Source organism: Osmerus eperlanus, chromosome 13 (assembly GCF_963692335.1).
Source record: "Osmerus eperlanus chromosome 13, fOsmEpe2.1, whole genome shotgun sequence".
Lineage (NCBI taxonomy): Eukaryota > Metazoa > Chordata > Actinopteri > Osmeriformes > Osmeridae > Osmerus > Osmerus eperlanus.
The window spans coordinates 13,720,700-13,733,113 of NC_085030.1; the positions used below are offsets into that span (position 1 = coordinate 13,720,700).

The window sequence follows — 12,414 nt, forward strand, 5'->3', positions numbered from 1 at the left end:
CATGTAAACCAATTCCCTTACTGTCCTATACAAAAGTAACATTAACCCCATCCTTACACCAAGAAGGGGGGGACCACACCTGTCCACGATCTGAATCAAAACACACCTGTTCCCGATCAAGAGCCACAGGTGTGACTCGTTTGAGCTCGCACCATATCCCCTGAAAACTTACAACTGCCGCCAAAAACATTCAAACATATACACGTCCAACACAAAGTTTCACCTTGTCGTGTTATAAGGCTTAGTCATAGTTAATCTGTAAAACTGTTGACGTAAAATATCTGACGAACAGACGGTTCTTGTAGCCCAGTTTCAACCAGTCTAGGATGGTGGCTTTCCGCGGGTTGTGCAGAAGCTTGTCCCGGTTAGCCAAAAGCAGTGCGCAACACTACAAATATGGGAAAGCTCAGAAGCCTACCAACCCTGCTTTAACGTTCACTCAGCACAAGGTATGTGCTTTGGAATATGTTTAAGTGCAATATCGATCTATGAAGTGTAACACCAATGCTGGGAAAGTCTGTAATCTACGCGGTAGGCCCATAGCAGTATGGGTGGAAACAGTATGGTTAAATGCGACCCTATATTCTTGTGCTCTTTGCACTCTGTGCGCCTGTAGGCGTTAGGCAGGGTCACCTTCATGATCAGAACATTTCTCAAGAGTAGTGTGATCACAGGAACCACACTTCCCTTTTTGTGGTCTGTTGCCATGGCAAGACTTCCCTTTGAGAGAGGAAGTGACAGGAAGTTGTACATAGTGCAGTGTCTCTGCTGGGTGTAGCTCTTCAGTGCGTGTAAGGGGGAGCATCACTGCAGACCCAGACAGACTGCCATGGCGAATAAGATTAAAACTCTGGGGGTTCCAGCCGCTCATATGGTGAGTGGTCTTCATCATTCTGTGTGTGTGTGTGTGTGTGTGTGTGTGTGTGTGGTGTACAGTGAGCGCCAGGCCTTAACTGTAATCCCCTGACATGTCAAGGAGCTCCACAGGTCAAAGTTAAGGGAAGGCAAGATGTTGATGACAAAGATCAGCTTGTCTGGTCAGTTGCTATGCAACTGGAGGGTTGTTGGTGCCATGAAAACCTCTGACCCATGTGTGCAGGCATGGAGCTAGTGGACTGCTGGGTGTCAAATGAGGTCAAGTTTGGACAAACTCTTTGGGTGTTTGTGTCTACCTGATGACTCATGTTACATGTCATGAGTTATGTTGCTTGTAGTGCAAGATGTTTGTAAAGGGAACTATGCCTTGTGTGTTGAGAAATCCATCCTCGTAATCAGGAGACTGCCAGACACAGAGGTTCTGTGTGAAGGGTGTTGGGAATCTGTGAGTGTGCCGTTTCTCGGAGGTTCTAGAAGGATGAGGAGTTCTGAAAGATGAATGAGGACTGCCGTGTAGACACACCCATTTCCTGTGCGTGTGAGAAGTCGTTTGAGTTACATTTATTCATTTAGCAGACGCTTTTATCCAAAGCGACTTCCAAGAGAGAGCTTTACAAAAGTGCATAGGTCACTGATCATAACAACGAGATAGCCCCAAACATTGTGGGTAGCCAAAACATGAAGCATACATTGTGAAAAGAACAAATAAGTGACAAAGGGAAGAACCATAAGAGCATGCAGTTAAACAAGTTACAATTAAACAACATGAACCTCAAAAAGTGCAAGAGTGTACTTGTAGAAAAGCAATCAACAGTAAAATATTTCACATTGAGTACAAGAATTTTAAATCATTTACAACTAACCAACAAGAGCGACAAGTCTCTCGATAAGAGTCATTGTGATCCTTGTTGAACCCAAATTGATGAGCCATCGGAGCCAAACAAAAACATGCAGCTGCTTTTCACATGTTTCACTTCCTGTGTGTGTGTTTGCAAGTCAAGTAGCCATGTTTGAGCAGCATATGAACAGTGTGTGACATGTCATATTCTTGGCCATCGGACAAACAATTCTCTATCTTCTCTCTCCATGCAGAGCCAGGCGGTGTCTGATGGAGGTAAGGTGTGTGTGTGTGTGTGTGTGAGAGAGAATACAAAATACTTGATTGAACTTTTTCCTCAGAACTGAGCATGAGCTATTCTTGGCACCAATGACAGGAGCTTGATTAAGAGAGAGAGTGTGTGTGTGTGTGTGTGTGTGTGTGTGTGTGTGTGTCTCAGAGCTGAACGTGTGTGCGCGGAGCAGTGCAGGCAGCTGTACCAGCCTCCCAGGGCAGGCAGCAGGGGGGGCTGGCCCAGCCAACAGTGTCCTCAGCTGGGCCGTGTGCTTTGAGAAGCTCCTGGAAGACCCTACTGGGGTGCAGTACTTCACGGTGAGCACACACACACACACACACACACACAACTACACTAGTCAGACGCTGCATATGTAATGTGTGTGTGTTTCAGGCCTTCCTAAGGTCAGAGGTCAGCGCTGAGAACATCCTGTTCTGGGAGGCATGCCGTAGATTCCAGAACATTTCAGCCAATCTGCAGGGGCAGGTACACAGGAAGTCCTCTGACTTTCCCTCCTTATGCACTGATGTTGTTACACAATGGTAAACTAGGTATTTAGTGTCCCAAAGTATCTGACACTAAATCTGTGTGTGTGTGTGTGAGAGCGCAGCTGAAGGAGGAGGCTCTCTCCATCTACCAGGCCTACCTGTGTGACAGCGCCCCCTACTCTGTCAACATAGACGACACAGCCAAGACCCAGGAGAAAGACCTGCTGCATCCCACACCAGACATGTTCAACAAGGCCCAGGACCAGGTCTGACCCTAACCCTGACCCCTGACCTGAACACCCAGGGCAGGGCTATGTCTCAAACCCCGCTGGGCTACCCTTGAACCCTGACTCGCACATGGAGCAGGTCTGGCCTTAACCCCGAACCTCGTTCCCTCCCTGCCAGATCTTCAAGCTGATGAAGATGGACAGCTACCGGAGGTTCGTCCGCTCTGCTCTCTACCAGAGCTGCTCTCTGGCCAGTGTGGAGGGCCGCCTGCTACCCAGCATCCCCTCCGAGTCCGCCTGCTCCGGGTCCTGGGAGAACATGACCTTGGGCAGCCCCCACCTTGACGACAACAAGAAATCAGTGAGACAGAGAGCGGGAGGGAGGGACCGAAGACCTGAGGGACGGGGTGGGGGACATGCCCTGTGTAACACTACCCTCTAAGGATGTGTCCTTTGTGTCCAGCAGAAGAAGAAGACCTCCTCTGCCAGTGTGGGAGGGAGACCCTCCCGGGACAAACGGCACGAGAAGAGAGGATCGTGGGGAGGTGGAGTCCTGTCACTCAAAACACCACGTCACACTGACTGGAGGATGTCTATTCTATGGCAACCAAGATTTGAGTCAGAAGGACACACGTATCAATCATGTATTCATCCTCTTTTCTTTCTCTTTTACACTCTCTCTCTCTGTCTCAGTAGAGGTGTCCTATCCACTAATGAAGTCTGTGAGCAGGAAGGACTCTCAGATGTCGGTGAAGTCCTGCAGCAGTGTGGAGCTGGGTTCTCTCAGCAGACAGACAGAGGCAGGTGGCCATCCTCAGACACACACTTGACATCATCCTCCTTTTCAGCCATTTAACCCCTCCCTCCCTCCAAGAATGGGGGAACCTGTCCTGTGTCTCCAGACCAGTGTGGTGGGGAGTGTCGGGTGGAGGGGGGGTACTGCTGTGTGTACCTGCCTGACGGCAGCGCCTCCCTGGCCTCCACGCGCCCCGGCCTCCCCCTCAGGGACATGCTGGCCAGCCTCTGTGAGAAGAGAGGCTTCCCCCTCAAAGACATTGTCATCTACCTCCATGACAAGGATCGGGTCAGCCTCTAACCCCTCGCCTTTCCTCTTCCTCTCACCACATGGCCCTTTCAAGGATATGATGCACCTTAGGGAGGTTCTGATGTGTGTGTGTGTGTGTCCACTCTAGCAGCCCCTCTCTCTGGACCAGGACTCCTCTGTACTGAGGGACCAGCAGGTCACCTTGGAACTCCGGGTCACCATTGCGTGAGTTGGGGTAGTTCCTCACTGTCAACTTCTCCCTGTCTCTCTCTCAACAACCAGCCTCTCCCTGTCTCTCTGATAGCTGTGTGTGTGTGTGTGTGTGTGTGTTCCAGGCTGGAGGTGCAGTTCACGGGTAAGACAGTGGGCATCGTGGTGAAGTCCAGTAAGACCCTTCAGGAGGCCATCTCCTCTGTCCTCCAGAAACACCAGCTCAAGCACCAGGACGTCATGGTCACCATGGTGAGCTCTGGCTGTGAGTGTGTGTCAGAGAGATGATGATGATGATGATGATGATGATGTTTCCAACATGTTTCAGAGTGAGAGTGAAAAGCCCCTGAGCATGAGTACCAGTGTGTTCAGACTGGCCAATAAGAAGCTGTGTCTGAGCAAGGTCCAAGGTAAGTGATGCATACTGTCCAATCAGGGGCTGTATGGTTTCTCTATGTTTTTCTGTCTCTCGCTGTGTCTGTGCTCTCTTCTATTTAGGACATCCTTCTCTCACCACCCCGTCTTTACACGTTCTGTCCCCATGGTTTCGAGCTGTGCCCCCCCCCCCCCCTCCTGTCTTCCTCTCCCCATCCTGGTGCACAGCTTAGTCCACCCCCCACTCTGCTGTACTAGGACCTTCACTACGCATCAGCTCAGCCAGCTTTCGCCCTGGGGGAGAGAGAGAGAAGCAGGGACTGTGCTGAGGGTTTAGTATTGTGGTGTTTGGTGCTGAGGGTTTAGAAATGTGGTGTTTGCAGGTAAGGACTTTCCTAGCAGCTGTAGCGGTTCTGCAGGCACACAAGTGAGTCCAGCCCGGGTGAGTACCTGCTCATCACACACACACACACACACACACACACACAGGGAGTGCAGCACCCATCATCACGTAACACTACCACACACAACCACCAGGCTCAGGTGAGCGCCACCCCTGTAGAGGAACCTAACGCTGCTGTGTGTTCTGCCACAGGGCCGAGCTGCAACAGCACCCGAAGCCCACTGGGCCCAGAAGGCAGGCAGGACCACGGCCCAGCCCAAGCCCAGTAAGAACCACGATATGCAGGGTAGGGCTCTGCAGCTTCCAGTCTAATGTGCATGACGAGGCAACTTCTATCCTGCTGTTTAAGTAACGCAAACAGCTTCTAGCCATCTCCAACCTGCTGTATCTGTAAGCTTTCCGCTTGTAGACATGTAGCCTGCAGGATGAGGACTAACAGAGCTGTTGTCCTGGTGTTCCTCGTCTCCAGGGCTGATAGACATGCTGTCCAAGGCCCAGTGCTGCCGTGTGGACGACCAGAGAGGCCTGCTGACCAAGGAGCACTTGAAGCTGCCCTCGTTCCTGCAGCTGCCCCCGGCAGAGGCATCTGGGCCGGGAGGAGAGGAAGGGGAGTCCTGCAGTCACACCACCACCACTAGGGGAGCCAGCGAGGCCATGGCAGAAACACAGTGAACAGACTCTCCAAGGCCCACTCTAAGGGAAATAAGCAGAGGGAGATATGTGTGTGTGTGTGTGTGTGTGCACCATCTGCTGTAAGATGTACAGAGATTATAGAACTACAATAGATGTCTTCAGCCGGACTATTTGAATGCCAGGATGGCTGACTCATACTTGTTTAAGAGAACGACTGCACTGGGACCAGAGCTACAAGGAGCTGGTCAGGAAGGTTTTGATTTGTTGTTTAAAGTATTTGAAATGTCTCAGATGTCTAGATCTTTAGTCTTTCGAAGTGCCTGTGCCGAGTGTTGGCCCCTGAACTCAGAATGGCCTTTTTATGCAATTATTTTATATATTAACTAATTTGTTTGACAAAATATTATATTTTATGTAAAGTACTTTCTCTACGTATTTGAATTATTTTGGTACTTTTGGGGGGGGTTTATCTCTTGCATGAATTTGCGCACATTTCTTTGCTGTGTGAGCACTTTTGACAGACAGTCAATCCTAGTTGGTCCCTCCCCTTCCTGTTCTCACTGTCAGGGTTCAGTGGAGTGTGTTGCCACACCAGCATGATACTGCACAGTATTAAAGCACGTTAGGAACCAACGGTTTCCCACGTCTCACTGGACTGCTTTGTTGTGAGGATGCTTGTCTGATGTTGGATGTGTGTGTAGACTGGACCAAGTCAGCTTCCAGTTAGACTCATCGGCCAGGGAAGTGAGCCCACCTTCTTATTGGTCAGATTGGGGTGTGTGACCTTGAGTGAGGAAGGTTATGAAGGGACGGTGATCTGATAAAGCCTGGCCTTCCTTCATGTCTGGGCTGGAGAAAAGAGCTTCTGACATCAAAGTGGGATGATGTGTGATTATTATCATTTGCATGGCTTTGATTGGTCCTCTGTCAGAGGTTACCAGCCAATTGGAGTTAAGCTTCCGACTTGTTGCTGAATGATGTTCCCCTATTGATGTTTGTCTGAGAAAGGGGAAAATCTGGAATAATCAAGACATGGGACTATTACGTATGGAGAGAGAGGGCTGTGTGTGTGTGTGTGTGTGTGTGTGTGTGTGTGTGTGTGTGTGTAAGAGACACAGGACTTGTATGTATGTGAGAGGGAGAGACTGTGTGATTGAGAGAGGGATATGGTAGAATCAGGTGTGTGTACCCAGGCAGACTATCAGATTTAGAAAACGCACCCAAACGGTGACATCTGTCTGCTTTCATTCCCTTATCTGCCACACACACACACAATAACAAAGCTATGTTTGGTTAGAGATGGCACGCCTGGGGTGTGCGTGTCAGTGGAGCTCAGCAGGGCGTGTTCTGTTGCATGCTGAAACACCTCAGTGCTGGAATGAAGACGGCTTTGTCTCATGCACGTTTCCTCCGACGAGAGGAGCGAGAGAAGGGAGAGGGGAAAGGAGATGAGTATGTCTATTTCTTCCAGGATTTGAAATCTGCTGTCATTTTTGTGCAAGAGATCAATGTGACGTGTCCCTGAACACCTCCCCCGCCCACATGCACACTCTCTCTCTCGTTCTCTCGCTCGTTCTCTCTCTCGTCCTCTCTCTCGTCCTCTCTCTCGTTCTCTCGCTCGTTCTCTCTCTCGTCCTCTCTCTCGTCCTCTCTCTCGTTCTCTCTCTCGTCCTCTCTCTCGTTCTCTCTCTCGTCCTCTCTCATTCTCTCTCTCGTCCTCTCCCTCCCAATTCGTTGCTCTCTCCTCTGTCCTGGGTTGGGAAGCTGGGCTGTGCTCTGTGTGGCTCACAGACCCCTGCCTGTCTGCTTTAAGGAGACCATAGCAGCAGCAGCACAGAGCCAGATAGGTGGAAAGGTAAGGGTGTGTGTGTGTGTGGGGGGGGTTGGGTTGCTTTGTCACTTGAACTCCTTACTTATCAGTGTAATATGAAAATTGACCTCTAAGGTCCGCTGTCTCAGTCAGCGAGTTTAGAATGCTAAGTCCATGTGTTCCACTCTGGGAGTGGGATCAGGGACAAGCCCTCTCTCTCTGCCTGGATGTCTCGTTGTCTATGTCTCTCTGCCTGTCTCTCTCTGCCTGTCTCTCTCTGCCTCGATACCTGTCTGTCTGTCTCCTTGCCTGCAGCTCTGTGGTGTTTAAAATATAAATGCTCTTCTCCCAGATGCTAGGTCAAGGTCCAGACATCGTTCTGCCCTCAGACCACAGTCTGTCTGTGTGTGTGTGTGTGTGTTGAGTAAGTTGTCTGAACTGTGGTAGGACAGTTAGACGACTCATCGCTGTGGCTTCCCCTGTCTCAGACAAACTTACAGCTCTTCCTACTGCTGTTGCTGTTCCTCTCCCTTCACGTTCCACTGGATGTCAGGAAGTTAATTGCGCTGATGACCCTATATTAGACGGCTAGTTCTATAACACATTGCTTGGTGGTAACCTAACTACTATACTACTCTTAACCCTTGTGTTATCTTCGGGTCATTCTGACCAATCAGTCATTGTGACCCACCGTTGTATTGCGACAACTTTACTGCATACAAAAACAAAGTGAGGAATTTTCTTTTAACCTGTTTACGCTCCTGTTTCGCTCGCGAGACAAAAATGCTGCCTCCCCCTTCCTCAGTTACGACGCACTAAATTCTAAAAAATATATTTTTTAGACGCTACACATGTTATACATCGTTGGAAAGCTACGATTCTTGTGCTTCCATTGAAATAAACCAATTCAAGATCAAGTCGCAATAGCAAGCAAAGTCAACGTCTTTTTCCGGTGAACATTCCTTCAACAATGCCAAAGAAAAAAGTTGTACTCACCCTAAGTTGTTCAAATAGGTCCAGGTGTGCAAATCATGCCATCAAAACTTGATCTGCGTAAGTCCCAAGGGTTCAAAGTATCTAACCATGTAAAGTAATTCGTCCAAATACAATGTTTTACGTTCATGAATAGCCATTATCCTTTGTTTCATTATGCAAGTTAGCCGACGGAAGAAACAACTTGTTCACATAAAAGTGTTATTTTCTCAGATTTATCAACGGAGTATTTACAAAATGAAGGTCTCAAAATGTCCGTTGAACCCTCCCCTTTTGATTGACACCTTGTTCGACCCAATAGGAGCTTCCATGCCCCGTTGACAGCCCTCTAAAGCCAACTAGGTCTGTGCGTCCTGCCCCCCCCCCGCCCCCCCCCCCCACACTCGTTCTAAACAAATTTCTCGAACTGGCTTCGACTGGCTCTGAAATTAGCTCGTTAGCCTTGTAGCTGACAGCTAGCTGAAAATGCCAATACCTCATTTGTATGCGTCTGTGGAGCCTTCAAAATAACAGTCGATTGCGCAATATGGTTGACAGAATCAGTGTTCTTTGTGCGCCAATCCTTGGAATCAGATAAAGCACTCCAATGTGTTCATGCTTCAGTTTTTGTGTTTCAGTATTACTAATTAGGGATTTAGCTATTATATATGATAGTTCTAAGTACCACCTTTCATTAGAGATAACAATTATGAAAAATAATACCTTTTTATTTGACCTTGACCTTGGTTACAAAGGGTCATTTTGGAGTCTCCAAAAGACCCTTTTAGAAAATTCCTGGATGTACTCTTATAAAAACATGTGTCAAATATGAATATATTGTGGTATTATGTTTGACTTTTGATTTTAATTGGGTAAGGCTTCAACCTGTGGTCCAATTTAGTCTTCCAGATAATACCTACCACCTCTAGGCCTATTCAGGCCTCTGTTTTCAAAACAAAATCTAGGCGGAAATAGAAATTTTCACTTTCCTTGTGTTCAAGCTTCTATTACTCAACACTAGAAGGACTGACAGGGGTCCTGACAACAGGGGACATAACTTCAGAGTGTCAGCTTTCAAAAGAGATCATTTACATGCATGTACTCCAAATGGTTCAAGAACAGCTTCCAATTTACTTTGGGTATGCTGTTTAGGCGTTTTCAGGCAAATTTAACAGGAACATGAAAAGGTTAACCGTCGGGCTGTCTCAGACCCCCCACATTGCGAAGGTTAAAAGAAAATGCTATTTATTGTTTTTGTATTGGGTAAAATTTGGTAAACACAACGATGGTTCGTTGTGAACCTTTGGGTCATGTGACCTGAAGGCAGCACAAGGGTTAAGGATGCTGGGAACTCTGGCTGCTGAGACACGTTCAGGATGAAAAGGAGAGGGAGGAGAGTAGCTGATATTCAAGACTTGGGCGCGTGTGTGTGTGTGTGTCACCTTGTCTGGCTTTGGTTCCATCATGTGAAGCCATCATGTGAAGCCATCAACAGAAAGCGGGCATGCCCTCCAAGGAAACACGCCCTCTACACATCCTCATCCCTCTTCCCTCCACATGGGCAGTCCAGACTGAATTATTCTCCCTCTCTCCCCAGGAACTCTGTGTTCTAGTGGCGATTTTGAGACACCGCTGCAAATGTGATCTGACTACTGATCTCAACTTTGTTTGTAAGTGCGTTAGTGAATGTGTGAGACGGTGTGTGAGATGATTTTGATAGTATTTGATAGGGGTTACATCATTTATGGCCAAGTCAGGGTTTGGAATCAGGAGCATCACAGAGAGACTGTAGAATAAGGCTTACCCTGGGGTTAGGAATAGCCTTGGTGATAGGGCTAGTCCTGGGGTTAGGACTTGCCTTGGTGATAGGGCTAGGGGGTTAGGACTAGCCTTGGTGATAGGGTTAGCCCTGGGGTTAGGACTAGCCTTGGTGATAGGGTTAGCCCTGGGGTTAGGACTAGCCTTGGTGATAGGGTTAGTCCTGGGGTTAGGACTAGCCTTGGTGATAGGGCTAGCCCTGGGGTTAGGACTAGCCTTGGTGATAGGGTTAGTCCTGGGGTTAGGACTAGCCTTGGTGATAGGGCTAGCCCTGGGGTTAGGACTAGCCTTGGTGATAGGGCTAGTATTGGTGTATAGGTAGGATAAGCCGTGGTATAAGGATCTGTGATGTAGTAAAGGATGTTTCCTTCTCTCTACAGACTAGCAGCAGCTGACTACCTCAGGTCCTACACTACTATACTGACACGACTTACTATACTGTTTCTATATTACTACCATACTAATCATAAACTGCTACACTCCTGCTACTGCACTGCTACTGCTGTCACCCTGCTGGGCCTGCTAAAAGCCTGGAGTTATGGAGCAAAACGTGAACCAGGTAAGCAGCGGAAATCATTGGTCTCAATTTTTTTTATAAAAGACTCTTTGGACTAATCAGGTATTTGTGTCCCCAGTGCCCCTCCAGTCCCTCCCTCCAGAAGCAGATGAAGAGCAGATCTAAATCCACAGAAGAATTTCAGCAGACCAAGAAGGTGAGCTTCCATACCTCTCCTAGGCCTCCTTGCCTCCCTGCCCCTCCTGCCTGCATGGACTTCTGTTCTCCTTGTATCTCTTATCCGCATGTTCCGACACCTCATTCTGAACCCCATATTCATCTTCTCCATTCTAACCCTCACCTCTCCCTTTGACCTCACCTCTCCCTCTGACCTCACCTCTCCCTCTGACCTCACCTCTCCCTCTGACCTGACCTCACCTCTCCCTCTGACCTCACCTCTCCTCTCCCTCTGACCTCACCTCTCCCTCTGACCTGACCTCACCTCTCCCTCTGACCTCACCTCTCCTCTCCCTCTGACCTCACCTCTCCCTCTGACCTCACCTCTCCCTCTGACCTCACCTCTCCCTCTGACCTCACCTCTCCCTCTGACCTCACAGGTCATCTCCTCACAAAAGTCCCTGAATCTGCCTGGAAGAACAGACCTAGAGAAGGTTAAGGTATGTGAACAGAATCATCTGCTTTGCTAGGTGTCACATTAATAAGACGTTGAACTGATAAGCATGTCCACAAACTGTGCGTCTTCTAGGAGAGTCCTGAAGGTCCTGACATGCCTTCGTCCTCCACCGAAGAACTGAAGTGATGCTGACGCCCCCTGGTGGAAGATCACAACTCTCCACCTGCTCATCACACACACACACACACACACACACACACACACACAGTATTCTGCACATGACTGAACGTGTACTTAGAATAAAGCACTGCTGTTAAGTGGAGCATTGTCGTCTTCTCCATTTTTCACCTTCACTTGCTCACCTCCCTCACTCACTCACTCACTCACTCACTCACTCACTCACACACACCCAAACACTTTAACCTTCCCTAAGTCTGCAGGCAGCCATCATCCCGGCAGATTGAAGGCTTTGTGACATGGGTGAGAGAGCACAGCTGACCCCAGTGTTCAACAACACGAAAGCCGTAATGATTAACTCCAGAACAGCCCTGTAATCTGGTGACCTTTACCCAGGAGACGCCACACAGGGTTTCCACTGAGAGACTGTGTGGGCCTGTTGTGTTAAAAGCAACTACTGTGTGTAGCGTACATGTCCTTTATTAAACAGCGTTGGCCTGTTGACCACACCATTTCACCACTAGGTGTCAGGTGTCCCCTGTTCTGCCACAAATATGCCAAATAATCAAATACAACTCACATTAAATAGTATAAATCTGTTCAGACAGGTGAGTTAATGTCGGACTAAATGAACTCAGAAGTGACCTAAATACAGTGAACCAGTGATAAAATATTAGATGTTCTCACTAGTTGTCATTTATTAACAATGAGATCACCAATGATGGGATTAGTTAATCAGTGTGGTGATGTGTGGCTGATATATAGCGTGGCCCATGATCCACACTCATCCCTGGGTCCTCTTCATCAGACCAAGGTAAGGAGAATATTAAGTCTCTACATGAACATTCTCAATCAGACCGAACTTTACCATGAAGAGAAATCCTAGCTCGTTTTGTATAAAGATAACATTGGTTGAGATGGACGTGTTAAGGTATGGACACACAGCCTAACCTTGGAGAATGGTCTACATTATGTTAATAGCTTTCACAACACCAGGTTCTTCCAGAAAGCCTTCATCATTCCCTGATGGGTGTGAGACATCCTTTCATAAATCAATCTGAAAGATAACACATAGGCATGCTCGTTAATCATGCCCCTCTCTGGATGTAGCTGTGTGAAACACTGAACGGCGTCGCAT

The 12,414-nt window shown here is 48.3% G+C and overlaps 1 protein-coding gene across 1 annotated transcript; it reads left to right on the forward strand.

The window, feature by feature from the left end:
• The first annotated feature begins 319 nt into the window (after window positions 1-319).
• Window positions 320-6,007, forward strand: LOC134032713 (regulator of G-protein signaling 14-like). The gene is made up of 16 exons (XM_062476737.1): window positions 320-449; window positions 715-874; window positions 1,969-1,990; window positions 2,154-2,305; window positions 2,382-2,474; window positions 2,599-2,742; window positions 2,882-3,064; window positions 3,167-3,248; window positions 3,397-3,507; window positions 3,606-3,787; window positions 3,897-3,973; window positions 4,084-4,210; window positions 4,287-4,368; window positions 4,717-4,775; window positions 4,929-5,022; window positions 5,206-6,007. Exons 2-16 carry the CDS (start codon window positions 830-832, stop codon window positions 5,406-5,408), a joined length of 1,656 nt encoding a protein of 551 aa, XP_062332721.1. The 5' UTR covers window positions 320-449; window positions 715-829; the 3' UTR covers window positions 5,409-6,007.
• The last annotated feature ends 6,407 nt before the right edge of the window (window positions 6,008-12,414 follow it).